At 35.7% G+C, this 27,272-nt stretch overlaps 1 protein-coding gene and 1 long non-coding RNA gene across 6 annotated transcripts in view; one reads left to right on the forward strand and one right to left on the reverse strand.

The window, feature by feature from the left end:
- Positions 1 to 26,442, forward strand: part of LOC126825069 (uncharacterized) — a 71,785-nt gene extending 45,343 nt beyond the window's left edge. For 2 of the 3 annotated variants that reach the window (XM_050554507.2, XM_056101605.1), the window contains exons 3-8: positions 16,778 to 17,101; positions 19,652 to 19,933; positions 20,923 to 21,456; positions 21,807 to 21,837; positions 22,138 to 22,184; positions 22,539 to 26,442. In XM_050554507.2, the coding sequence (XP_050410464.2) occupies positions 16,778 to 17,101; positions 19,652 to 19,933; positions 20,923 to 21,456; positions 21,807 to 21,837; positions 22,138 to 22,184; positions 22,539 to 22,618 (1,298 nt within the window). In that variant the 3' untranslated portion in view covers positions 22,619 to 26,442. Of the gene's footprint in view, positions 1 to 15,041; positions 15,164 to 16,777; positions 17,102 to 19,651; positions 19,934 to 20,922; positions 21,457 to 21,806; positions 21,838 to 22,137; positions 22,185 to 22,538 lie in introns of all 3 variants that reach the window. The other variant, XM_050554508.2, reaches the window with a different exon arrangement.
- LOC126825074 (uncharacterized) lies at positions 1,770 to 3,241 on the reverse strand. Of its 3 annotated transcripts, XR_007681779.2 has the most exons (4): positions 3,106 to 3,241; positions 2,774 to 2,810; positions 2,151 to 2,339; positions 1,770 to 2,026 (listed from the first exon to the last, which is right to left on the reverse strand). It is a non-coding gene; the product is annotated as an uncharacterized LOC126825074 (long non-coding RNA). The 3 variants fall into 3 exon arrangements; XR_007681778.2 differs by lacking the exon at positions 3,106 to 3,241 and having other exon boundaries at positions 1,771 to 2,026; positions 2,774 to 2,906; XR_007681780.2 differs by lacking the exons at positions 2,774 to 2,810; positions 3,106 to 3,241 and adding an exon at positions 2,489 to 2,548 and having other exon boundaries at positions 1,771 to 2,026.
- Positions 26,443 to 27,272: the final 830 nt, after the last annotated feature.

Consider the following 27,272-nt stretch of genomic DNA (forward strand, 5'->3'; position numbering starts at 1 on the left):
AGTAGCTATTTCAATTTGTAAATGCCCAGTCATCTTAGACAAATAATAATTCCAACTTCAAATCAGTTATATTTTTTCAAATCATACTATGAATAATTGTATTTTTCCACTTGCATAATAATAAAAACTTGACTTTTATTATTTTATTTCTTCAGGCCAAGAACATGGAAAATTGGTAATTGCCTTGTATCACTGCTAACTATAAGGCACAGGGAGCCTTGGGCAGAAATGATAATAATATGGTTCTCAGATATGTTACTGTGTACAGACTGAACAAAAAATATATATACACTTGCTATTACATGTACATTATATCATTGGCAATAATAAGATCCAATTTTAGTTTTTAGTTACACAATGTTAACCACCAATAGATGAAAATAAATCATAAAATGTATTCAGCTCGACGTAAGACTTAAATAGATACAGTTGGTTTAACTTGAATAGAAGTTTTAATTATCTATGCTGCATATATGACCTTGCAGCTGAATCACATTACATATCTTTTTAGTTGATGTTCATATCGTCTTACGTATTTGTCAACATCAATGTGACCTTGTTCTATGTCACATTAGCCTATTCACACTTGTTACCACAAATTTACTCACCACACCCTCGCATAGTTATGAATTTATTGTTTCACTTGACTAAAGAAACATTTTGTAGGAATGTATGCTTTTATAGATTGGACACTTGTTTGCAATATCATTGTCGGTGGAAACTGGCACTATACCTAAAGAATGACTGAACAAATAGCGGAGACGGGGTTTCAGCCGGCTGATTTAAATTATTTCTTTAAATACAGTAAAGCTTGAAATATGTCAGTTTTCCCTCTTTAGAATGTTTTTGTAAATAAGTTTTTATTGTAGTTCCCGTGGCGTATTCCGAATAAGCGTTAGAAACAAAGATATACACCCTTAATCCCGGTGCCGATAAATGTTGGGTTGTGTGGAACATGCTAACAAATCTCTGGTACGATATATGTTTGATTCTGGTTGAGAACAGCATGAGAGCAACATGATTGTTTTCATTGGAGATGAGACGCAAATATTCAAAGGGGTCAGACAAACTCTAAACCAACCGCGTTCCCTTCACTGAGTCCCTTCAAAGGAGGCCCTGTCTGTCTACCTGTGGAATAACATGCATTTGTATCTGTTAAATTTGTGTGGTACCGGTAGACAGATTGATATTATTTATATAACGTCTTACCCCAAACAAATTGCAAAAGAAACCATGAAGTTTCTGAGAGCGATATTTCGTAATTAGTGTGCTTTAATGGTGGGAGAATAAATTTTTCAAACACAAACTGGTCATATATAAAATAGCATTTTCTGACAAGACCAGCGATAATCTCGTAAGATATGACTTTTACTATGTCTATTAAATGGTTTTCGACGTCTCTTCAAGGTCACCGTCTTGCGCCAAAGTCGTGAAACGCACCGTCGGGGGGTTTGTTGGGGCCCGTCTCCCCCAGAAAAATTTCTAGAAATTTCAAGTCGGTCTTGCCTGGCCGTGAATACGGCAACCTGAAAGTGGTCGATTTTAATGTAGACATCTGAACTCCAATCAACAAATCAATCAACCAGGCTGTTGTCGTTGCATTCACATGACACCAGACGTGTCACCGATGAAACAAATATGCCTGAAACAAATGTCGCTGTTAGTGCGACCCATTTGTGACAATTTCAAGGTCCCAAATAATAGTCCTTTTTTACTATTAATAGTAATTCAATCAGTAAGTGCTATTTACCTTATAATAGTCGTCTTGGCTTTTACCCGACATGACACAAAACACCAATGGTAACTGTCGGGTGGTCTCTCCAGTCTTAATGAAGGCGTGGATGGAAAACAGCTGAGACCATGGCTTGTTCACCACCCGAAAAGTTGCATCCATATACCAAGTTTTTGCGCGTGCGAGTAGTTGCATCTGTCTATCAGTACAAAAAATGTGATGGCGCCTTTCCCCAACTTTTACTCTTTTTTGATAAAATCCCGGTGCACTATGATCGATGAAATCTTCGTCAAGCTAAAACAAAAAATAAATAAAAAAGTACATTTAAGTACATGTTAATAAATAAATAAAATCGTACATTTAATTACATGTTAATAAATTCTTATATACATGGGTATTTAATTGCATGAGTACTTACGCTTGACGACACGTCAGTGGGATCTTTTGGTCGCAGAGTCTGTCGGGTTCTTTATAGCGACCTTACAAGTGCTGCAATGGGTGGTCTGCTATGAATGGGTTCTTCTGCAGAACCGACACTGGATAAAACTCTCTCCGCTATTGAGGAACATGCCTTGGTAAAAACATTTCCTTTGGCTTCATGCTTTGCCTGTAATGATAAGATAAAACATATTAAACTACAAATATATTATTGGTTTATTTATATTTTATTTATTTATATATTAAATTCATTTATTATTATAGAGTTAACTAGGTTAACTAGAGTTAATTATGCAGAATTAATATAACACAACATACACAGATGGCAATAGAATGAGACAGTGTTCAGAAAAAGGGCGGAAACGGAAGAAGACTACCTGTCCTACTTGATTCTAGGACATATATATAGCATGGACCTACTTGATTCGACCAATTTAATACAAGGAAATGAATGGCATAGTTTGTGTCAAGTGAATTTAGTGAACTTTAAATCCCATTTACTCGCCCTCTCTCTACAGAGATAAATACTTTTCGTGTTACATACAATAACAATTATTGGCCATTATTAAAAAAATATATTAAAAGGAAATGAAATTCTGTTACCTGTTTTTCTTTGTGTAGTACATGCTAACATCAATGACTGGAAAAAAAAATAACGAAACTGTAGAGAAACTTCTGAATCATTGAAAGTCTAATATTAGGCCTACACATTGATGACATTGATATAAAAAAAAAGCTGATTTGTTTGTTGTTGTTTTTTTCTTTTACAGAAATAAGATTACATTTCAACTAAACAACTAACACAAAAGTTAGTATCTAGCTATAGTCCATGTCTGGATATACATTTCTCCTTTTGCCCGAATGTCTATAAAAATCAAAGATGGCGGCCAATAATTGCAACCGGGTATTACTATAAAATCAAGACAGATTCTTACCTGCTGGTCCTAGTCGGGGGTTTCTTGCAATTATAAGTATTTGAACAACGGTGTAGCGCCGATTAGCTAATAATAATTAAGCACGATTTCAGAAAAATTAAGACAGATTCATTAGATTGCTGAATTAGCGGAACACTTTTAGCACACATCAAAAAATTTTTCTTTGTGGCGCCATTATATAAATAGACTTCCGGTGCAGTCAGTGGCAGTAGTTCTAATTCTGACTGTTTTAAACGAAACGAATTATTATATACATAGAGGCAATATATACATGCTAAATTAAATACACGGTTTTATTTTTTGTAACAATTTACAAACCTGCGGTCTGGTATTCTATGTGACCATTATAATTTTTTTTAAAATATCACGGCTAAAGCACCCTGTTGATGCTAACTTCACTACATCTATCTAACTGAATGTCGCTGATATAATATCAAAGAAAGAATTTGTCGCAATGACTAAAGTATAGATACTTCTTCTTAGTTAGTTGTATTTTACGTCCGCTTCCACCGAAGTGATATCGCAGACAAAAAGTATAGATAACTTGGAGAACCATTATATCAATAAGTCGATTATGAGATACACGTGGATGATCAATTAAATTTGATTGGTTACTTTTCAGTTAACCAATACTGTCCAATTTCGATTACATCAACCAATTACATTATTAAGAGTTTTACTCATTTTTTTTGTTCATTGTACATTGAATCAATTTTCGAAAACACCAGGGTGCTGAAAATCACATGTACACTATATATTCATTTGATCTATCAGTTTATTGGGTCAATAAAAAAAGACAGACATTTTAACTATACAGACAACTTAACATCAATTAACATTCAAGTCTGTCTGGCAATTGTCTGATTAATTGGTACTCACACCCTTCCAGTGAAGAACAGCATGTGATTTTCGAGATGTGAATTAAGCCCTTTATTACTTTTCTTAAAACTTGACGACTCCTGAATTCAGACTTTGTATGGAGTTTTTTTTAAAAAGAAAACAAATCTTGGAAGGTACACATTACTTGTGTTAATGATATGAAAAAAACACAAGATTTTATAAATCGACACAAGTTTGTGTTAATGCAATGCAAAACAACACATAACTTGTGTAGATTAGTTTTAACACAAGTACTTGTGTTGAGATCCAACACAAGTGTTTTTTCAGTGTAGTAGTAAGAGCCAGCATTGGGTGGCTTCTTCATGGCGATGTGCTTGCCGTCCACAGCCCCCAGACAGTTGTGGTAGTTCCATCTGGAGCTGAACCTGGCAGTAACTTCCTTCCACTCCTCTTCAGTTTTGGGGCAGCGCACACTTCGTCCTTGTAGACCGCGATGATGGCTTTACACACCTCGGGTATGAACTTGCAGATGGTACGTGCTTCAACCCTGAAGCTGTACTGCAGACTTGGATAGGAATTTCCAGTGGCTAGGAAGCGGAGGGTGACAGCTAGCTTGAGTCCAACTTGAAGCGGTTCCCTCATGAAGATGGACTGCTTCTGGAGGCGAGGATTTAACTTCTCAACCATCTCTTGGAACAGGTCAGGTGTGATTCTGAGGTAATTTTTGTAGCCCCTTTGATCTTCCTTGTGGAGTTCAGTCAGAAAACTGTCATACTCTCCAAACTCTTGCCTTCTGGTCAACCATTCCCTGACCCACACTTTCCTTTGTGTCTTTCTTCGAGGTGGGGTTGCCTTTTCTTGCTCTTCTGCCTCTTCCAGCCTTTTCTGCTGCTCTTGAACAATGGCTAGAGCAGCTGCCAGGTATAGGCATCTCCTCTTTCCTGCAATGATTGTGTCTCTGACATTTAGCATGTTGTCTCTTCCACAGCCAATCCAAAAATGACCAGGGGTTGGGGAGGCCCCCTTTTTATATGGCGTGCCCAAATCGGCACGACACCGTCCGAATTGCGCAAACTCGTCATGCCAATGCTGGAAGTGCGTAAACAATGCGCAAACTATGCGCAAACTATGCGTGAACTCGTCATGCCAGTTCGTGTCAATGTGGACACTGATGGACACTCATTCGTGAACTCGTCGTGAACTATGCGTGAACTAGTCGTGAACAGTGCGGGAGCCTCCCAGTTCGTGCCCCAAAATGGCACGACTTGCCACGACAAAATTGTGGCCAAAAGTCGTGCAAGTGTCAGCCTGGCTTAAGAGGCAAAATAGATAAATATATCAAACTGGTACAAAAGAGATAATGTTGATTAATTATTTTTTTTCTCCAATCTGATTAAAACACAGATCCTATTTCATTTCGTTTTTTTTATACATGTAGTTCAAAATTTCGTTTTACTTGTTTTTACTACACTAGGATCTGGAAGAGTTGTTATATTACCGGCGTGCCATGCCCGGAACTGTGGGTAAACCACTAGCAACGCCAACGCTGATTGATTAATCAATGTCTGGCGTCAAAAGCCGCTCGCACGACCCCTGACACGACATTCGAGTACAACTTGTCAGATCTGCATGTAGTGTATGCCATCGAAAGTATAAAAAAAACAACGAAACGAAACGAAATATAGATCTGTATTTTAATCAGATTGTTTTTCTCAAAATAATGAAACATTTTGCGTTCAGAGGGAAATTATATTTGGTACTATATTTAAAGATACATTATGGGAGATTTTAATAGAGAGTTGGCCATTCTTGCTATAACAGTTCAAAAATAGATGACCAAAGAAGAATATATTGAAAATTTCAGTCAAATTACTTTATTCTGAACAATGTTATCGCCATTGTAATTTCTGACTTGAAATAGGAGTCAACTCTCTCTTCACCGTCTTCGTGAATGGCAGTTCGTTTGATTGACAGGCGTTAACTCCACCTACATAATCTCGATTATCAAGTAACGTTTTCAATGGCTGTGGTACCGCCAGCACATTTATTTTTACTACAAATTAAAAATAAGACTTTTAATATATAGATAAGAAGCGAAAGTTTGAAATGAAATGAATGGACCAAATCAATGAGGCATAATTATAGCCGACTTCTTATTAGCCTGCGTGTACTCTTGTTGTACTGTAACTGGTACACTCTATCATTTAGCCTCGATCTAAAATTTCCGGGAGTATGACGTCAACGTAACGGTTAATCTCCGCTTACGACGCCATTTAAAAATTTAATCAATCAATGAAATCCTGTTTAAATCCAAGCTAAATCCAAGCCATCCGTGGTGTCAAGAGTTCTCGAACTAGTAAGCATATTTTGACTCCTTTACGACATCCGTCAATACTTATAGATAACTGGATGATGGAATGGAATTGCAGAAAGCATTATGTCGGGTCAAAAGCTTTCAAATCACCGCATCGGCGTTAGCACGCCACTCCACCAAGAGTTGTAGGAGATATTTTTAAGATGTGCAAAAAACTATTTGCAGCTCTTATTGACCTTATCGTATATTCACCCATTTGGCATATTCCCTAATGGGATCAAGGCCTAGAAGATTGAAAATTGGCACAATATTGCCTTCAGCGATTGTGAGCACCCTCTAAAGGTTCGATACGCTCCAACATCAGTAGGTGCCGTCCTTAGGATATAAAGAATAAGTACACCAAGTTCCAAGCTGATTCAGTCAGACTAGCGGCCTCGATGGACGAAACACGCTATCCCTTTATTCGACTACAAAGAAAAAACAGACTTATAAAAATATATTTTCTAAAACTCTTTTAATTTTGAAATCTTATTGTTTTCACATATTTCGTGCTAAGTGTTTTGTCGAATAGGTATAGAAAGAGACTTGTAGAGTAAGACTATCGCATGTGCAGTCTTTAACTTCCGACATGATAAGTCGACATGTCGATGATGCGACAGTTTGGTGTTTTGCCGTGTACTCCTGGGGCGACAAGTCGAGGAAATAGGGACAAGACAAAACAAGGTTCATGATACGATAAAATCAGGCGATCTTACGACAGTTTGTTCTTTCGTAAGGTCGCCCGAGTTTGTCGTATCATTGCGTGATTTTGTGTAATACTTTTAGTAGAATTTTTGCTCGAGAAATAACATATTCGCATAATATGTGATATGTACTTAAAATACTTAAATCAACTTAGGGTTTGAATGACATATTGTGATATAAAAACACTTGTAGAGCCATAACATAACTGGTTCTATGTCAACAACATGTTAACAGATATCTCATGAGAATATTCTTCAGTAAAATTCCATTCCACCATAAAAGGGTGGGTTGTCGACGTCATTGGGCTCAATTAACCAATCTCTATAATTATTTACATCATATTTGACCAATTGGATAATTGAATGTCCAAAACCAGTAGATACAAAATTAGGATACTGGTGAGAATTCGCCAGGCTTCTATTAGGTTCATTCATAAGTTGAGATTGATAGGTTTATTAAACAATATAATATCATGAGTTAGGTGTGTATATTGCAAGGTTAACATGACCTGTAGTAAATTTGAGTAAAATTAAAGTTAAAGTGAGGGTCTTTAGGGAGTAGGTTTTAAAAAATAATAATGATAAAGAAACGGAATAGGGAATAAAATAAGGAAGAGGGCAGAGCTAAGGATGAAGTTTGTGAGTGATTAACTCTAGTTTCCTAGTTGGCCGTGGTTTCTGCTGTGATTCGTTAATTTGTGTTTTTGTGTCGTTTGTATGTGTGGTTAATTAGCTATAAAATTTTAAGGCCCTTAGTTCAGGCCTTAGAGTTTTTGTAATTTAACTTTTGATTTAAAAGTTAGGTTATTTTGAAAATCCCATATGGTTCATCTAGGGATGTTGGTTATAGTTTTCCGGGGGAAAAACTAAAATTAAAGGCTCGTTAAATTGTGAGATTATCGCAGAGTCATTAATACGAGTTTTATAGGAGGTTAAAGTTAAGAATACAACACTTTTTTTTAGAAAAGTGGAGGAATACGGCAAATTTTGTCCGTATATACTTTTATGTAATTAAATTTTTGCTTTAAAAACGTAATATTAACGTTTAATATATACTGCTAATTGCTTTAAGCTGTCGACATGTACGCAATGATTAGAAATGTGTAATTTGACATGAGGTCGAATTATAATAAACAATAGTATTCATACTGTGTTAAATTTGACGTGTGTAAAAGTCACGGATTGCATTAATATAATATATAGGATATAGTTAACTGTATCTGTTATTAAAAGTTAGGTATGTTCTAATTGTTTTGTTAAAAGAATATAGACTGGTGTTCCGAGGGAGTGAAGTGCACGTCACTTGCTTTGAACATGATTCTAAATAATGTTTATATAATACTTATAATGGAATAGGTACTGTAGGATAAAATGGAATGTCATTCATATACTGGCCATATTTGATTGACAGTTCTATTCTAGATAAATTAAAGTCTGGTATTGTCATAGGTGTGAGCTCAGCTTGTGTCAGTGTCAGTCTGATAGGAAATGTTTGTGTAATAGTGGTTAGTATTTATAAAAAAAGAAATACAAAGTTGTAAATGATTAGGTCAAAAAGGTCACATTACTGACTGAGAAATATAAATAAAAATGGCGGAATTCTAAAACACAAACGGAAATTATAAAACATAAACGTAATTCTAAAATTGTCCATTACTAAGGTAAGGTCAAGAGGTCAAATTTAGTTTGAAGATTTATAATTAAAGGGACACATCAATTATTAATACTAAAATAAAGTTTAATTTTAATTAAGAGTGAGTTACTACTAATAATATTAGACTAATATCAAAATAAAGTTTTAGAGATTTAGGAATAGTTAGTTCTTGGTCTGATGGCAATGACATGTTTGATTGACGGATAAAATTGTACAAACCAATCATACTTAGAAGAAAAAAAAGAAAGTTTCAACTTGATACTATGGTAGCTGAAACAGACCAATACACATCCAAGAAGAAGAAATGGTTTACCAAATTGACATATCCTGAGACAGAATTTAATGTGAAACCTGAACTTTATAAATATATCTATTCAAAAAAAGTAGGGGATATTTGATTTTTAAGTGTTATTAAAGTCACCTAATGAAACTGACGAAGAAACAAATGACAAAATGAAATGAAGTTCACATTCATCGATTTATTCCAAATGATCGTTAGACTAAGTAAGGCACAGACTGACCATTATAAGGGTAAAATGATACCCGGGGTCAAACAGCAAAGTTACCACAGCATCACAACCAAGTCAGTAACGGGTAAATCCTCCTCTGTTTGCCAAACAAGCATTGATCCGACGTGGCATACTCCTAATGAGACGTCTAAGGTCATTTTGGTCCAGATTGTCCCATTCCTGTTGCAACGCAGCAGCAAGTTCTTGGACATTGGCAGGACGTTGTTGACGTTGACGTAACCTCTGTCCAAGCATGTCCCAGACATGCTCGATGGGGGAGAGGTCGGGACTCAGTGCTGGCCAAGGTAATGTGGTGATGTTCTGTTGTTGGAGGTAACCTGTAACGATCCTGGCCCTGTGACATCTTGCGTTGTCAAACTGGAAGATGAAACGGCGGCCATGACGTCGTGCGAACGGCACAACATGGACTGCCAAGATGTTGTCCCGGTAGTACTGGCCTGTAACACGCCCTGCAACAACATGTAAAGCCGTTCTTCCAGCAACAGTGGTGCCTCCCCACACCATACCAGAACCACCCCCAAATCGATCATGTCTGATGACGTTAACGTCTTGGAAGCGCTCGTTTCGACGACGCCACACCCTCCTACGTCTGTCCAAAAAATCAACAGTGAACCTTGACTCATCTGAAAACATCACATTGCTCCAGCGTCGATTATCCCAGTGTTGACGATCCCTACACCAACGACGTCTTGCCTGAATGTGATGATCTCTCAAACAAGGGATCACGCGAGGACGTCGGGCGCGAAGGTGACCCCTATGCAGTCGATTCCGAATCGTCTGGCATCTCACTCTCACACCAGTGTCTGTTTGAAGACGAGCGCTGATCTGATTTGCTGTGATGACACGATTTCTCAAGGCCAAGGTACGGATAAATCGATCCTGGGCTTGAGTTGCCGCCCTTGGTCGACCTGAGCGTGGTCTGTCCTGTACAGATTGTGTATCACGGTATCTGGACCATAGCCTGCTTATGACAGACTGAGAAACATTTATCGTCCGCGCCACAACCGCCTGTGTTGTGCCGATCTGTAGCATGCCAAGGGCACGTAACCTTTCATTTTGGGTAAGCCGACGCATATCAAAATTTGTTTTCTGGTCACTAAAACAATTAAACTGATGTTTCCACCCTGGAATTCAATGCTACAATGACTGTAACATTCAAAGTCAGAGTCGTGCAAATCTTGGGTTGGACCCCCATGATGATCCCAAGCATCACCTGCATTCCATGCGGTAGCTGTTGGTGCGTTTGGGCGTCACATGTAACTGGAAATGTTTCTTCTGTTAGGTTCTATAGTGACTTTCTTCGTAGTCATTTGCATATTTTAGTATTATGCCCCCAAAATCAAATATCCCCTACTTTTTTTGAATAGTATATTAGTGATGTGTTATAGTGTTTTGAAATTAGGACACTTGAAGATTTAAAAAAGACAATTTGTGTTTTCTGTGTTTGGGCTTGGTGAATTTTCATAGGATTTTACAGTGAAGAACTTTTTGGAGAACTTTTGCATGCAACTTTTGACTTTTGATGTTTGATTATTTGGGGTTTTTTTTATTTCATAGCTTTGTTTTATGGTATAGTAATCATATATATATGTGCATGAATAATTATAGGGTTTAGTATATGGCAGTTTTTAAGAGTCTCCTACCTTTTCATTTTGCATAAATCTTAGAAGGCGGGGAGGTGATAATTATATATGTTGATTTTCTAGATTTCTGCTACATTCATGAATAGTTATATAATTCTACAGATGTTGGTATGGTTATTGTAAAGGATTCAAGGGATCTTTTACCCAATACCGAGCAAAAAGTCTTAAAGAAAGGGACGAATGTAATACTTTTAGTAGAATTTTTGCTCGAGAAATAACATATTCGCATAATATGTGATATGTACTTAAAATACTTAAATCAACTTAGTCTGTAATTGACAGTTGACACATAAAAATAGCTATTTATCGAAAACATATGTCAATTATTTACCACCAGAATTACACGTGAGTGGAATTATTCTAATTGCATCATTTAGCTTAAAGTAACCAATCATATCGTTAATTACACAAGTTCAGGGCCATGATCACACTTGATTGTGCGTGATATTCATATGGTTATAAGAGAAACCGGGGAACTTTGTAAGACAGACTTCTATTAGGTTCCAGAGAGCTTACATCTGAGTTCCTAGACAGCCGCGAGGCTGGCTAGGGTAGAGAAATGGTTTTAGCTAGTATTGTTATCTATTATGCTTGTATACCTGTATTCAGCTATATATATATATATATATAAAATATGTAGAAGCAAACTGTCGCATTGTTATTCCTCGTAAGACAGACGTCTTAAGTAACTGTAAACACACAACGTGAAGCAGAAGTAAAGACAGCTAGAGACAAATTCTAGACGATCACAAGGCTACAGGAATATGTAGTAAGAAAAGATGCATGGGTTCTACGTAGGATGTGGCGACCGGTTTCCTCGTCCGCTCTCCACGTCCGACAAAGGACCTATGGTGCTACATTTGTCGTGTCCTCGTGTTTCGTCCATCCATCGGTTTTTCCATCTCTTCTTTAACATTTGATGGTTGGAACTCACCAAGTCTTAACGGATCGCCTTAAAACTGTGCATACTTATTCCGCAGACGCTTAGGATGATCACTAATGCTTTGGTGCACGCCCAGTTTTTAGGTTTATCGTCTACAGGCCACACTTTTGAATGAATCTTCTTGGAACTTTGCTCACCCATACCTTACACCATACCTTACACGCAATTATTAGTAGAATTGGTTTACATTCGGCATAATCAATCATTTCAACAACAGGATTGCTCCATGCCCAAGCCCCGTGGGTTCAGTGCCACACCCATTTTTGTTAATATTTTGTGGCCGTAATTCTTAACCGATTGTCTTGAAACTTGACACACTTATGAAGTAATATGGTTTCTGCGACAATGTTATGTCTTTAAACTGATGCAGGACGGAGGGCCTGACAAGGACAGCTGCCTAGTCGTTCGGATGGGACGAAAACCCGAGGTACCGTGTACACATTGGCGTGCACGTAAAATATCCCTTGACAGTTGGAATTCGATATAGGAGTATGCTGTAGTGCCGCTGTCCGGGCAAAATTTCCCTCATAGCACACTGTATGGTGTATTACCGTCTTCTTTAGCCCAGTTCGGAGCAGAACAGTAGGACGTTAAACGCCATTCGATTTCATTTCTTTAACTGATTATTGGTTCCACATATTGTAGAAAAGTCATATCTCGCGCAGTCAAATTGAATGAATGATAGGTTTATATAAAAACAGCTTAAATTTAATAAACATTTAAAGATACTTTCCCAGAAAAGTATTTATCGGGTGGTTATTTCCAATAAAAGTATGTCAAATTTGGTTTATATGGAAAGTAGACACCCAATCTTACTAGAAAAATACTGGATTATACCGAAAAACGCGAATGGGGCAAGCACTGGGCATCATCTAGGCCTTGATCCCATCAGTGAATAAGCCGCCAAACTTTTAGAGGGTGCTCACAATCGTTTTCCACACCTCTTAAAACACTTCTCTTACTACTTTGGGCGTGGCGTACTGACACCAATGCTGTGATTTGAAAGCTTTTGGCCCGACTGAAGGCTTTCTACAATATCCTATACACTATTAAATAAAACAAGTGTGATATCTTCTGAAATCCAGGTCTAAAATATCGCTCCAGTTATCTATAAGTATTGACGGGTGTCGTACACAAGGCAAGGCAATGTATGCTTACTGGCTAGAGAACTGCTGACACCTCTTCAAGGAATTAACATAGCTAACTAACTTTCGTCTCGCTATTGTAATTCTAGATTATTTGAATATAATACCAAATATTAATTTCCCGTTGAACGCAAAATTTTTCATTATATTTATTTCCAGACTGAATATAGATGTTGCGTTCGTTCGTTCGACCGATCGTTCGTAGGATTTAACGCCCGCTTCTACCTTAGGGGATATCGCAGATGTTGCATCGTTTTATGGGATTTTACGTCCACTTCCACCCTGGGGGGGATATTGCAGACAAGTGTTTCTTAAGAAACATCCCAGGAAAAGCCACAACATAGGCTTAGTCCAGCTTGTGATGGAGACGTAGATTGATTAGAAGGCCCGTCGATCTCGCTTCCTTTATAAAGACACAGTGCCGTTTGCACGGTAGCGTCCAAGGTAAAATTCATCTAAGGGAGAACGCCCCGGTAAAAAAAAAGGGCGAGCGTGCGCCGTCTGGTCTCAGAGTACAGCTTGAATGAGTTTTTTTAAATTATGAAATTAATTTACATCTAGTCTAGCAAGCCCGAGGGTTGATTAACGTCTGTAACGAATGAATATGTGTAGTAATAATAAACTATATGTAAAACTTAAAATACATTGTATTTCACAATTAATGTTGTATGCACATGTGGAGTTATAATTTACTTTATCATAATAGCATTAAGGTTGTCCGACTGCCCGTACTTAGCCACACCTTTGGGAACACAATAGCTCTGCTTCTCGTTAACATATAATATTTAAACTTGATGGAGGACGGTGATAAATATGTTCTGCTAAGACTATATTGAGATAAAGAATTTGATTTGTCAATGCACTGGGATACGATGATACTGAAGTATAGTTTCAGTACATCAATACCTTGCAACCAGTTTTCAGTAATAACCGTGCTAAGATTAAACAGAATGGTAAATTTGATTGGACCAATGCTTTATAAATCAGACCTTTTGGGACTCAATAATTATGTTTTTAGATAAGGTAGAACATACAAACTTGGTTTTAGAAGTTTATAAGGTTGGTGTCTTGACGTGGTTCATCATGCATACTCGGTTACAATCAAAGCAAACGTTTTCCAGAACAAATTGTTTATCTCATGCTTTATAACCCAACATGTACACAAACAGTGCCCGTAATAACATTAAGAACACAATAACTTCGTTTCTTATTGAGTTAGAAAGTCCAAACTTTGGTTCCTAAGGTATGTATCTTGATGGAGGTCACAAACAGCACCTAATTAGAATCAAAGTTAATGTTTTCCAAAACACTAAAAAATTCAATTGTTCATAAGACCGAGTCAAGTTATTTACCTTGACTTGAACTTTATTACAGGCGAAGCAAAAAGTTTGCTGTAGCCAAAACATGTATACAAATATAAATAATATACATTGATAATTAATAAAAGTATGAATAACAATAGAGTGTAAATACCCCCATCTCCCTTAGTGCAAATACACATCACTACCCTAAATACTTCGAAAATTTATGCACATATATATATCAGAAGGAGAGAGCAAAGAATATATATACTAATTTGATACCGCCCCCCCCCCCCCGCTTTCTACCAAATAATAATTTAAATAAAATAGATAATTTAATAAATCGGAACAATTACTATTTGCTACTCCCACCGCACCCCAATCCCACTAATTAAAAAATAAAAATAAATAAATAAAATAATGATAATAAAAAAAGAAAAAGAAAATCAAACTAGACCCTTATATATGTAACTATATTACACACGCGAGAACTATTGCATCATCACCAAGTAAAAAACCACCAAGTAATTTGATATCGCCCCCACCCCATTCCCCCTTCCCGCTATCTACCAAATAATAATTTAAATAAAATAGATAATTTAATAAATCGGAACAATTACTATTTGATACTCCCACCGCACCCCAATCCCACTAATTAAAAAAAAAAAATAAATAAAAAAAAAAATAAAAATAATAAATAAATAAAATAATGATAATAAAAAAAAGAGAAGAAAATCAAACTACCTATACTGAACATGTACACCAAAAAATAAACATGAAATTAAGTAATTAATAGGTGGCATCCTTTTATTTTGGGATTAAGGCAGAAGACATCGGCGTTACTGTTGACTTGTGTTGTCATAATCACAAGAATGATATCCAAGATGACAGCACTGATAGTTGTCTGTATGACAATTACATCAATATTGGTATTGGGTACGCAAGGTAAGTATAAGTTTACCAAAATCAGTTGTGCTATTTCAAGTGCAATAAAGTGCAATAACGGTTTTTATTGGGAATGTTAACCGATATAATTTATCGGTACTCCTTTTTATGCAATATGCGGTCCATGCTGTAAGTAGCAAACAATTTAAAACTCACAGAATTTACAGCTTACTTGTTAAAATTTGTGACTTTTTAAATATTCATGCAACTTAAGATGTATTTTTCAACATAGCGTTGCTAATTATCCAAGAAAGTTTTCGGTTTGACGCGAATAATATAGTCCCAATATATCCCAACAATGTCAGTTTTTAAAATGTGTCTTTGCTGTTAATGTTGCACTGTCTTTTAACTCTTCGTGGATAATCGGATCTTTAAAGGACAATATTGTTGCCAGTCATTATCACATATGTGATAGATTAAACACGTTCCAAATATTATTTTATCTCAGCGATTATTGCTACGATAGATGCGTATCAATGCTTCAACAATCGGAAGTGACGAACGCAAAAGGAAAACACGAGTTATTCCTCTGTATAACTGACTGAACTTACGAGTGATAACAGATCCACTGGCGAATTTCTGCTCACTAATAATTCCTTCGAAGAGCAGGATGGCTGAATGGTTAGAACGTGCGCGTTGTATCAACTGGCGTGGTTTCGAAAGCCCGGTTGTACGTGACAAGGAGTAGGGTCGTCTGTCCAATCTCGTGGGGTTTCTCCGGGTCCCCCGGTTTCCTCCCACTGCTAAAGACCCCTACGCGCAAGCGAATTATGGAAATAAAATTGAACCATATGTTAATCCCAAAATGACCTAGTTTGTGTCGAGTGGACGTTAAACCCCATTTTTCTTCTTCGAAGAGCAAAAGTCGCTATATGAGAGTTATCCCTTTATATAACTAATTGAAGTGACGAGTGATAACAGATACATGGGCGAATCTCTGTTAACTAATAATTACTTAGAAGACCAAAAGTTGTTATATGAGACTGTAAGAGGATATCTGACAATTCAAAAAAGTAATTGAATGTCATTAGATAAGAGAACACGAGAAAAATAGAAACAGTTCGTACATTCACGTGTGTTTATTCATTGTATACTAATAAAAACATGGTAATGCACGGACTTTTTCTATTTTTCTTTCATGGTCTCTTATCTAGTGACAGTCAATTTTTTTTATGAATTGTCAGATATCCTTTCACAGTCTCACATAACAACTTTTGGTCTTCCAGGGAATTATTAGTGAGCAGAAATTCGCCCATGTATCTGTTATCACTCGTCACTTCAGTCAATTATATAGAGGGATAACTCGTGTTTTCCTTTTGCGTTCGTCACAATGATCTCTGTGATAAAATAATATTTGGAACGTGTTTAACCAGTTCTGTTACCATGATAATGACTGGCTTCAATTTGCCCTTTAAAAAAAATAGCTTTTTGTTGGAGTAATTGGTGATGTAAGTCCCTAACCGATAGTCTTTTTTAGAATAAGAAAATGGGTCTTTATTCAGCTGTATATAATCCGAATTAGTAAATTTAAAGTTTTAGAGTCTATTTTAATATAAAGACATATTGAACTGATAAAATTTGTCAGATAATAATTGTTAATATTTGTTTTTTCAGGTGAAATAAGTATAACCAGCGAACCGGAGAAAATAGTATATAATGATTATTTTACATTAACCTGTCATATTGGTACAGTAACTGATGAAGTTAAATGGATCAATAATGGAATAACTTACTTCTCCTGTATATCACCATATAGTGCTGGTCTGTGTTTTATAAATACAACAGCGCCATACTACTATGCTACTTATGATGTCAACATAACAGCTGGAATATCAACTATTAGAATGTATGCTAGAGAGAACCGGTTAGAAGGGTTGTGGACATGTCACCACGGCAGAGACAGCTCTACTTACAATGTCAACCCTGTTGATTATGAAAGTAAGATTATATTATGACTATATTTGAATTAGAATTGAAGCCTCTGATGTGGTGGCCTACATATTGTTCCCCAAACGAAATGAAATGTGTTTTAACGTTCTATTTGTCTGCACCAACCGGGATAATGAAATAAATTGCGGTTTAACTTCTTACTGTTCTGCTCCTACTGGGATAATGAAGACGGGCATACGCCATACAGGGAACTTTTTGCCAGGACAGCAGCGGCACGACCTGCTCATACATCGAATTCCAACTGCCAAGGGTTTTATTACGTACAGGCCAATGTGTACACGACACATCGGGTTTTCGTCCCATCCGAACGACTAGACAGATGTCCTTGATAGCCCCCCCCCCCATCCTTCACCACGGACAAGGGGAAACCACGCGGGAAAATACCAATGAGCGTTCTCCGAGACCTCTACGCAAGCCAGCATCTTACCCACTTAGCCACCATGACCCCTCCGGGATAATGTAGACTAATCATTGCCATGCAGTGATCTAAGTAGTATTTAGCTACGGTCAACTATTATTTCGAATTCCAACTACCCTTCTTCGCTCAGGCCAATATCAGAACAAGGCTAACCTTTGTGTCATTGAAAACAACCACGGCTCCCAAACTCTATGATTTTTTCGACTTGTGTCGAGAATATAGAATGGCCGCTAACAGTATGGAAGCGTATTTGGGTCACTACTTATTGAGATAATATCGCAACAGATCGAACTAAAATATGTCAACTTCATGAGTTATATTACAAAAAATCGACTTAATAAGTCGACTCGACGCATTAAATTCACCTCTAAACGACAAAAACTATGTCGATATGTTTATATCATGCCAATAGTCGATTTGACTCTAAATCAACAAGTCATATTTTAATGCAATATATAGACTTAATAATGTCGCCGTTTTCAGTTATGTACCACGTGCTTAATTTCATTGCCCGAGATTGCTTATTCATGAAAGTGCAGCCAATGATGGGGTTTAACGTCCACTCGACACCAACTAGGTCATTTCGGGACTAACATATGGTTTAATTTTAGGGGTCTTTAGCAGTGGGAGGAAACCGGAGGACCCAGAAAAAACCCACTAGGTTGGACAGACAACCCTACTCCTTGTCACGTACAACCGGGGATTCGAAACCACGCCAGTTGACTCAGTACAGTTCTATGGTTTTTGTTTTTTTCTTTTTTGTCATTAAACTATGGAAGTGTATAAGGGTCAATAGCACGATAGATACGCAATAATACGTTGACAATATGTCAACACATTGTGATTGTTCTGATGATTTTATCTCCGAAAAGACAATTTTTGCTGAGTTAATTGAATCAATGCAACATGTTTGTGTGTCGTCATTTCGTTTTAAATATGCACGTTTGCGTTAAGATATTGCCATTCTGAAGCTTTGTCAACATATTTAATTTCACCGACATGTTCGCAAAATATCACCAAGCGCTATGTCGACGTGTGCATTTAAAACGAAATGACAATATACAACATAGCGAGTTATTCAATTAGGCCCTAACTAGGCAAAAATTGTCTTTTCAGAACAATCATCAGAACAATCACAATATGTTGACATATTACGAACGTAATATTGCGGTATCTATCGCGCTATTGACCCCTATACGCTTCCATATTTTAATAAATCAAATTCAAACTAAAGCTTATTCCACGTTTTCTACCGGAAAAGCCGACGGTTGGGAATTATGTAACAAACCAAATTGCGCTACGTGGATACAGAGGGGACCTGTACCTGCTTTCCTAATGGCAATTTCTTTTCCTCTCATAATAATATACGTTCCCATGATTATACATGACAACCGAGGCGTGCCCAGACCAGTTGAAAAAAAATTAAAATGTAACTGTTATTTTTAAGAATGTTCTTCACATCGCTTCATCCAGCTGGTCATTGTTAAGAAACATTAGATGTGCAATTTTTGTACTGCTGAGTGTCAAATATAAAAACTGTCATGGGGTACATTGAGCATAATAACCATTAATATATAAAACACGTAATAAAAGTATTTGCATTTTACCCAATAGTATTATACATACAAAACCACCTAGTAATAAAATATTTGGGAAAAAAAAGTGATGCGTTTTCCATGGCGCTCAGTATATATTGACTCAATATATTGAATCAATAATAGCCCACACACGATTCAATATTTCTATCAATAATTTCATCATTTTTTGGTCATTTTTCAAAATTGATGCCATGTTTACTCTTCCAAGGTTGACGATGGAATGAAAATATTGACGCAATTATTGACAGATTATCCACACACGATCAATATTGTCATTCAATAAATTGACCGTCCGTCAATATATTGATGAACCATCAATAAAAATCAAAATGGTTTTGATCCGTCAATATATTGACGCAATGATGGTTATTGACAATATTTTACATCAATATAGCCCACACACGTTCAATATTATTAAGTCAATATATTGAGTCAATAATATTGACGGAATTATTGAACGTGTATGGGCCCCTAAAGAGATGTGTAGATCTATTTAGAATATGGTTTGATTTTATATTTCAGAAAGAGCTTATATTACTAGTTTTACATCAAGTTCTAGCAGTAATATAAATGTGGGTACAGTTATCACATTGACATGTAACGTGTCCAATACTACATTGTTACCTGTAAATGTTTCTATATCAAGTCAAAATAGAGAAGGAAATCTAACATACGTTACCAAGTCTTCATCTAGAATCATAACTGCGTCAACAAGGATACAGTGTACAGATCACAGGTTTCTCTGTACAGTATATAATGGTTATGGTACTGTTTATATTAGAAACGCGTATTACAATGTAAAGTGTAAGTATTATAATTACATGGTGTACTAAACTATTTTTATATATGTAATAATGAAAGTAAAACATGATGGCGCATATTAACAAGGCACTATCCCGGTTGGGATAAGAATACTTTATACCCCCACATGTTCTTGTCGTCGCTCTGTCTAATTTTTGTAAATCTTGCTGACCTTATTCAACTTCTCTTTGACATAAACCATATCGAAATTCAGAGTTGTTCCCGCTGCAATTGCTGCAACCAAATTATGGACGTTTTGACTGAAGTGAATTTTGACCCTTAGATAGTAATATATTTATTTTTTCATTTTAAACATTTCCCTTTCAATATAATGCTTGATGGATTTTGGATTACAATTATGGATTGCAATGATAGATTTTGTTTAATATTATATTTTATTAGATTATATTACACCAAAGATGTAAAATCAGTAATCGTATCTTTTTAGAATGACTATTTTATCCCCAACCCGACCCCACCCCATTAAAGATGCATTATCTAAGAGCTATATCTGCCTAATGCTGGTATTTTGTCTGGCTTCAATGTTATTATATAATTTATTTATTTAAATATTTATTAACGCGACAAGTCCATAATTAACTCACCGGGCCATCGGATGGCTACGATCTTAAGTAGATTAGAACACCGCGGCCATGAAACTTAGTCAAGTACCGTTGCTACTATAATAAACACTATTCGCTACAATTTGTTTCAACTTCAAACAATCGTAACTTCGCACAGAATAGTGCAATTTGTCTAAAATGTTCAATATATTCATTCCATTATCTATTATAGCAAGTGCGGTCAGCTCTTTATCTAAATCTTACATAGTGCATCTTTAATTAATAATTGACATCGAATATTTTTTATATTTGATCGTCTTTAGAAAATATTTTCTATCATCTGAACTGCAGCTAAACAAAAGTAAAGCGAACCTGGAAATACCTTATGAATATGTGAATATTTTAAAAATTCGGGTTTTGTTTATTTAGGTCCAGTGAATCTACTACGAGACAAAACAACCTCAACAGTTAATGCTACTTTTGGATCTTATGCTTATTTACGCGCGTATTATTCTGGATATCCTAGACCAAGCTACACCTGGTACAGACGATCATCACAAGTTGAGGTCAAGTTATACAACTATGGATCTAGAGCAAGTTGGTCAGACGTCGGTGGTCAAAACAGGAACATCTATCTTCAAATCAACAAAGTTCGTCTACAAGATGCTGGACAATACAGTGTTCATATTAATGATACTGGGAAAGTATTTATTGTTGTGTTCACATTAAACGTAAATCCAGCACCTACATCCAATTCTATTGCCGAAGAACAGAATTCAGAGACCCAAATAGTTGATGCTCTACAACATAACTGTACTAACAAAGCTGCAGACTTGAATCCATCAACCACCCAGTCGTTTATCAGCGCAGCTGGATTGGGTATTGGTATCGCTGTAGGAGTTATAATCACTCTCCTGGTACAGGGCGTGGTTTTGTTAGTTACTAGAACTCTGAAATCGCGAGGTAAGTAATACAGTGTAGATATTACAACACGCATGAATTAATTGATTGCTAGGTTGTGTTTAAATTAACACGTGCAAATAGCGTGACGTTCAATCGTTTTAGGCACAATATTATATGCTACAAGTCACAAAAAATAACAGAACATCAATATGAGCAATTAACGATCGTTTATATATTACGTTCGGTATTGGCAATAAAATTCAAAAGCTTAATTATAAATAATAAATGATACACATAATATATTTAAAGATTATTGCATCTTAGTTATTAGCAATCAACGATGTACATATCTATATAAAGATTATTGTTGTTTCATATTAACAATCAATGGTATACATATCTATTTATAGATGTTAAAGATAAAGATGTAAAGACAAAGAGGTTAGTTTTCTGTTTCTTTGTGCTTGGACAAATATCAGTTTATATAATTGCACAAAAACTTATTTAATTTGTTTATTTCTACCGATCGAGGTAAAATATGCAGTTCCAAATAGGTATCAATATAGTCCATATTTCCGGAAAACTGATACCGTCAATGGATTACATAGACGTTGTAGAAAATTCTATGATCTCCCTGTTCTATTTAGCAGATACGTATGTAAGGATATAAAATAAAAATTCTTTGTTTGTCCTGTTCTATAAATTGATAAACTGACGCTTTACCTGTATTTTTATTTGTAGCACCAACAAAGGCCGAGACAAAATCAAAAACAAAAACAAACAATCAGGTAATTGGTCAATTTGTAACTTTTCCTGTGAAAAGGCGTACATACACAAAACACTATTCGAGAAGATGCTACTTGCTGTTTCGAGGAAATGTATCCAACGCGGATTGACTTTTCGCTAATCATAACTATCGTAAATATGTTTGAATTTGAATCTCCCTCATGGCATACTGCATGGCGTGTGACTGTCTCGGAGCAACACGATGGTCCATAGAGTTGCTTATGGGCTTTTCAGATCAGATAACATTCAACAGAAAGAGCTGTAATAGGGAGATTTATCGCTTAGATAATGCATCATTATATTGATCTTTTAGTTAATGTATTGTTTGACAAGCATGATGTTATTGTTTATTGCAGACTATGACAACACTGCATATATTCCATCAGTAGATGATCTGTATGAAAATCTGGAAGACGAACCAAATCCATCTGCTTAAGATTATTTGCTTATCACTGTCTTTGTAAAAGGATGACTACAACAGATTGGTCATTCTTGGTTCGAAATATTGGAGTCGGACTTCCGTCTTGATCAATGCGCAATTTATTGTTTTCTCCCCGCCTTTCGGAAAATCAGTGGACTATTCAAATAAGTTCGTGTGTCTGTCTCTCGGTCTGTCAATAACACTTTTTGAAAGACACTAACGTTGCTTCTCATTTAAATATAATGCTCAAACTTGGTATATAATTGTTTATTGCGTGCATATATAAACATTTACCGCTTTGATTGTCCTATGTTTAATAAAAAGGATAAATGTGCAATTAATTTTGAAAAGGCGGAGGACATCATCTCACCGTTGACTTGTTTCTATGGTTATGTGCGCAAGCATTATGCCAGGTAATTAATGATTGTCATCTATTTATTTTGGGATTGAAGTGGGGGACATGATATTTTTGTTTGCAGTTTGTTTTTTTATTAGTTTAATCCCATTCCCCCATCTTACTTATAGGTGTTAGTTCTTTTTTAAGATTAAATTTGTTTGCTTGCGGTATTGCCAACATGAAAGTCATTGTTTTTCAGTTATTTTCTGTTTGAAGTACGGAGATTTTACCCCAGTCAGTGACCGCTTCCATGGTCTCTTTAACAGGAGGGGTGTTTTGAGATTTTTTCTTCAAACTTGCTGTAATTGTTTTCGTAGTGATAAGTATGAACCCAAGTGATATTCAAAGTCGCGCATATATTCAACAGAAGTTTGTTTTGTCACCAAAGTCAAAGTCTTTATTTGGAAAGTATCTATAAACACCACAGCACCGACCACTTTATGATGCAGTATGTAAGATTAAGGTAAAGAGCTGAAAGTTCCTGCTATAATAGTTCCAAAATAGATAATAGAAAATGAACATGCCAAGTACCATTGCTACGATAATAAAGTCTCGATTATCCATTTTAAAGTTAAATAACTAAGTGTGAATAAATATCTGAATATTAATGTATAGAAAATTTCAAGCTAAATGCAAATTTAGCTCTCACATAATGCATCTTCAACTGCCGATATGCGCATGTTTCGTTGTCTCGCGGGGGCGGGGGGGGGGTCTAGTGGTTAAGAGTGGCGTGATTTCGATTCGTCGCTTGAACATGACAAGGAGTGGGGTCGTGGTATTTCTCCGGTTTAATCCCACTGTCAAAGATACTACGCGCAAGCGAATTATTGAAATGAAATTGAACCATATTATTATGTTAGTAACGAAATGACCTAGTTTGTGTCTAGTGGACGTTAAACTCCAAACCTCTCTCTCTTCAATGGCAACTTATCTTTTTACATAGTAGAATATTATTACACGATATTATTTCCTTATTTAGATTATTTTTTAATTATAAATGTTATAATTGTATACTATTAATTCTAACGTGCATATTGGACGTTGTGTCTAGTGGACGTTAAACACCAATCCTTCTCTCTTCAATGGCAAGCTATAGTTTACATAGTAGAATATTATTACACGATATTATTTCATTATTTAGATTATTCTTTAATTATAAATGTTATAATTTTATACTATTAATTCAAACGTGCATATTTTAATTTAACGTCGAATTTGATTAGAATAGTATTACACGATGATACTTATTGGCCATTTAGATTATTACACAATAATATTTATTAGACGTTATTTCAGTACATGTATTTAGATTATTCTTTAATTATAAAAAATGTTATAATTTTTTACCATTAATTATAACGTGCATATTTTTTTGTTGGTCGAATTTTATTAGAATAATTATTAGACATTATAGATAATAATTATCAGACATTATGGCATTATTTAGATTATTTTATATATTATTAATGTTATAACTTTAAACGATTAATTCCAAAGTGCACATTCACTATAAGTTAACGTTGGATATCAAATGACGTCTTTAAAGGGACAATAACACTCTTGCTGGCTTGAAAGCTCCAGAAAATAAATAATATCTCTATCTAAGTACTAGATGTTTAAGTGTCCTACCTGTTGTGTAAATTATCCATTACATCCTATTTTACTTGTCCAGAGGGTTCGAAAATATTTTTAAATCGAAGTTTCATTTGAAAAGGTGCACGTTAGACGTTTCAAACCATTATGTTGAATTTTTCAAAATTTTTAAATAAGGTGTGTTAAGATGAAATTTGTATCATCAATTAATTGAAATATTCTAAAATAGTACAATTTGTTGACCAGAATAAAGATTTGGACATATTATTCAGTTACAATAAGAGTGGTATTGATCCTTTAAATGTAGAGAGTCAAATATTTTTTAGGAACCATGTTTTTTAAGACTTTCTAAAAATCACTGCAAAAGGGCTCATTTGCTCTTTATATTGAGAAAAGTTTACTAAATATTTTGTTATTTGCTTTTCTTTTGGGTACTGTTTGAAAAAAACGACACCACCCCTTTGGATTCGTTCTTGACGGATTTCCATACACTAACGTTGCGGTAGACTTTGTGCCTTCCAGGACCAGTTTAACATTTTTAAAGATAGATAACCCTTTTGCGGCAATTTGATGACATCTGAGACACGCCCAAAAGTTAGTGATATTTATAATCTTGCAGTCGTTTATATATTATTTGTGATTTATTTATGTGTATATTTACATTACGTTTTTGATAAATTGACTTCTCATAGTAATATAGGTATTTAGTTTTATAACAATACGTATTAGTGCTTAATAATTATTTTACAGATCATGTATTGTATACTATCAAGCGCTTGTCCAATGGCGGGGATGGCTGTCCCCCTTGATCGCACATATCATTTTTTTCATCTACATCCACCAAAATAATGCCGTCGTTTTGGCCCCACTCCAATCTAATTCTATACATGTATGCATCTAAACGCGCAGACATATTTTATAAAATTATATCGTGATTCCCCAGAACCCACGTCAAACTTGACGTTGTCGCCATCACAGACCCCCACCCACTTCCCCTGCTTAAATTCCTGAACACGCCCCTGACTATATGGTTTATTATCTATATTTGCTTATTATGTATAGCTACGGTGTTTTATAGTATTTATAGAATTTATAGTAAATATTGGGTTATTTTAAGGAAAGCTTATATAAAATCATACACAACCAGTCAAATTGCGAATAAGGGCGATAACTCACATTATTATTCCTTATCAGGGCTCAGACTAGCAATTATTTGCCCATTGACTTCAATGTTAAATGGCTGTAACATCACAGGCTGTAGCTTTTTGCTCAACATTCCGTTGGTTCTAATCTTTATAGGCACAATGGGGACCACATTTGGCAATCTCCTCATCATAATTTTCCAGGGGGTTGACCGTTTAGATTTTTTGGTACGGGGATTTGAAGTTGACTGGGGTGAAAATCTCACTTCCGACACTATGATTGCTCTGCAGAAAGACACTTTACACCCCCTATCCCTCCGCTGTAATATCACCAGTATTACCCAAAACTGCTATGAAATTGCAAATTTGATCCCTTTTCTCCAATTCTAGACCAAAAAGTCAACCAAAAAATGCAGGAAGAAGGGAGAAAAAAATTAAGGAAAAAATTGTCTATTTATAACTCGCACTCTGAGTCCTATATCTTTGTTGAAAGTTGATCCGTTTGTAAACAGAAAGACCAAGTAGCCTAGGCTTTTAATTCACGTACCGTCATAATTATGAAGACTGTTTCACAATAACAATAACCAAACAGTAAAACAACAACCCGACCCACTATATCCATTCGAATGCACTGAAATATTTAACTTTTAAGTATTTTATAAAGTTTTGTATAACCATAGATTTAAATAAAATGAAATAAAAAAATATATAGTCTGTATCATCAAGAAACTGTCTGAAAAATCGTTTATGCATGTTCAGATTGTTCTCTATTTGGGTATCGTTATCATAATTTCACATTATTACCTGTGGTAGTTTTACCAGGAATTTCTCTTGATGCCAAGCTAACATATTAGTTGAACTATGCCTAAGATCAAAATGTTTATCAAACAATTGTATGGCCACCCAATGAGTAAATGCTTCCAACTGAAAACAGATCAACGCGGACGAACCAGACAAACATCAGGCTATGTTATTCTTCAGGCAAATAACGCGTTCAGCTAAATCAGAATTTGCCGAAGTGATCTGTGGAGCAGACGTAAAAACAAAATACCGTCTATCCTAATGTCAGTCAAATTGATACAAATTAATATTATAGCAACTGGGCTTTGCATGGGGAATATGTTTGAGTAACTGATGTTCAACGCAACGACTATAATAATGCGAGGGCGTGGCCAGTACAGAAACTCTTGTGATGTTACCGATTCGTGAGTTCCACATCCGTTCCCACCATATTTCAAGGAAGTATTGTAAAGTTTTCTAGCAACGGTGACAGCAGTCTTGTTGTTACTTTTATCATCTATGTCTGAATTTAATGCCAACAGCGTCTATTCATTTAATTTGATATTTGTTGTTTATTGCTTACAATGCCTGTTTAGTATGTGTCCTTAATGCCCGCAAGGTTGTCTTTTCGGTTTTGTTTGCGTGTAGTGCAGTCCCCCTATACACTTACAAAACATTATCCGACAGGAAATTCAGAACTCTGTTGACCTAATGCCAAATATACGTCCTAAAGTGCATTATGTAACATTTATCACTA

This window comes from Patella vulgata, chromosome 6, assembly GCF_932274485.2.
Source record: "Patella vulgata chromosome 6, xgPatVulg1.2, whole genome shotgun sequence".
NCBI lineage: Eukaryota > Metazoa > Mollusca > Gastropoda > Patellidae > Patella > Patella vulgata.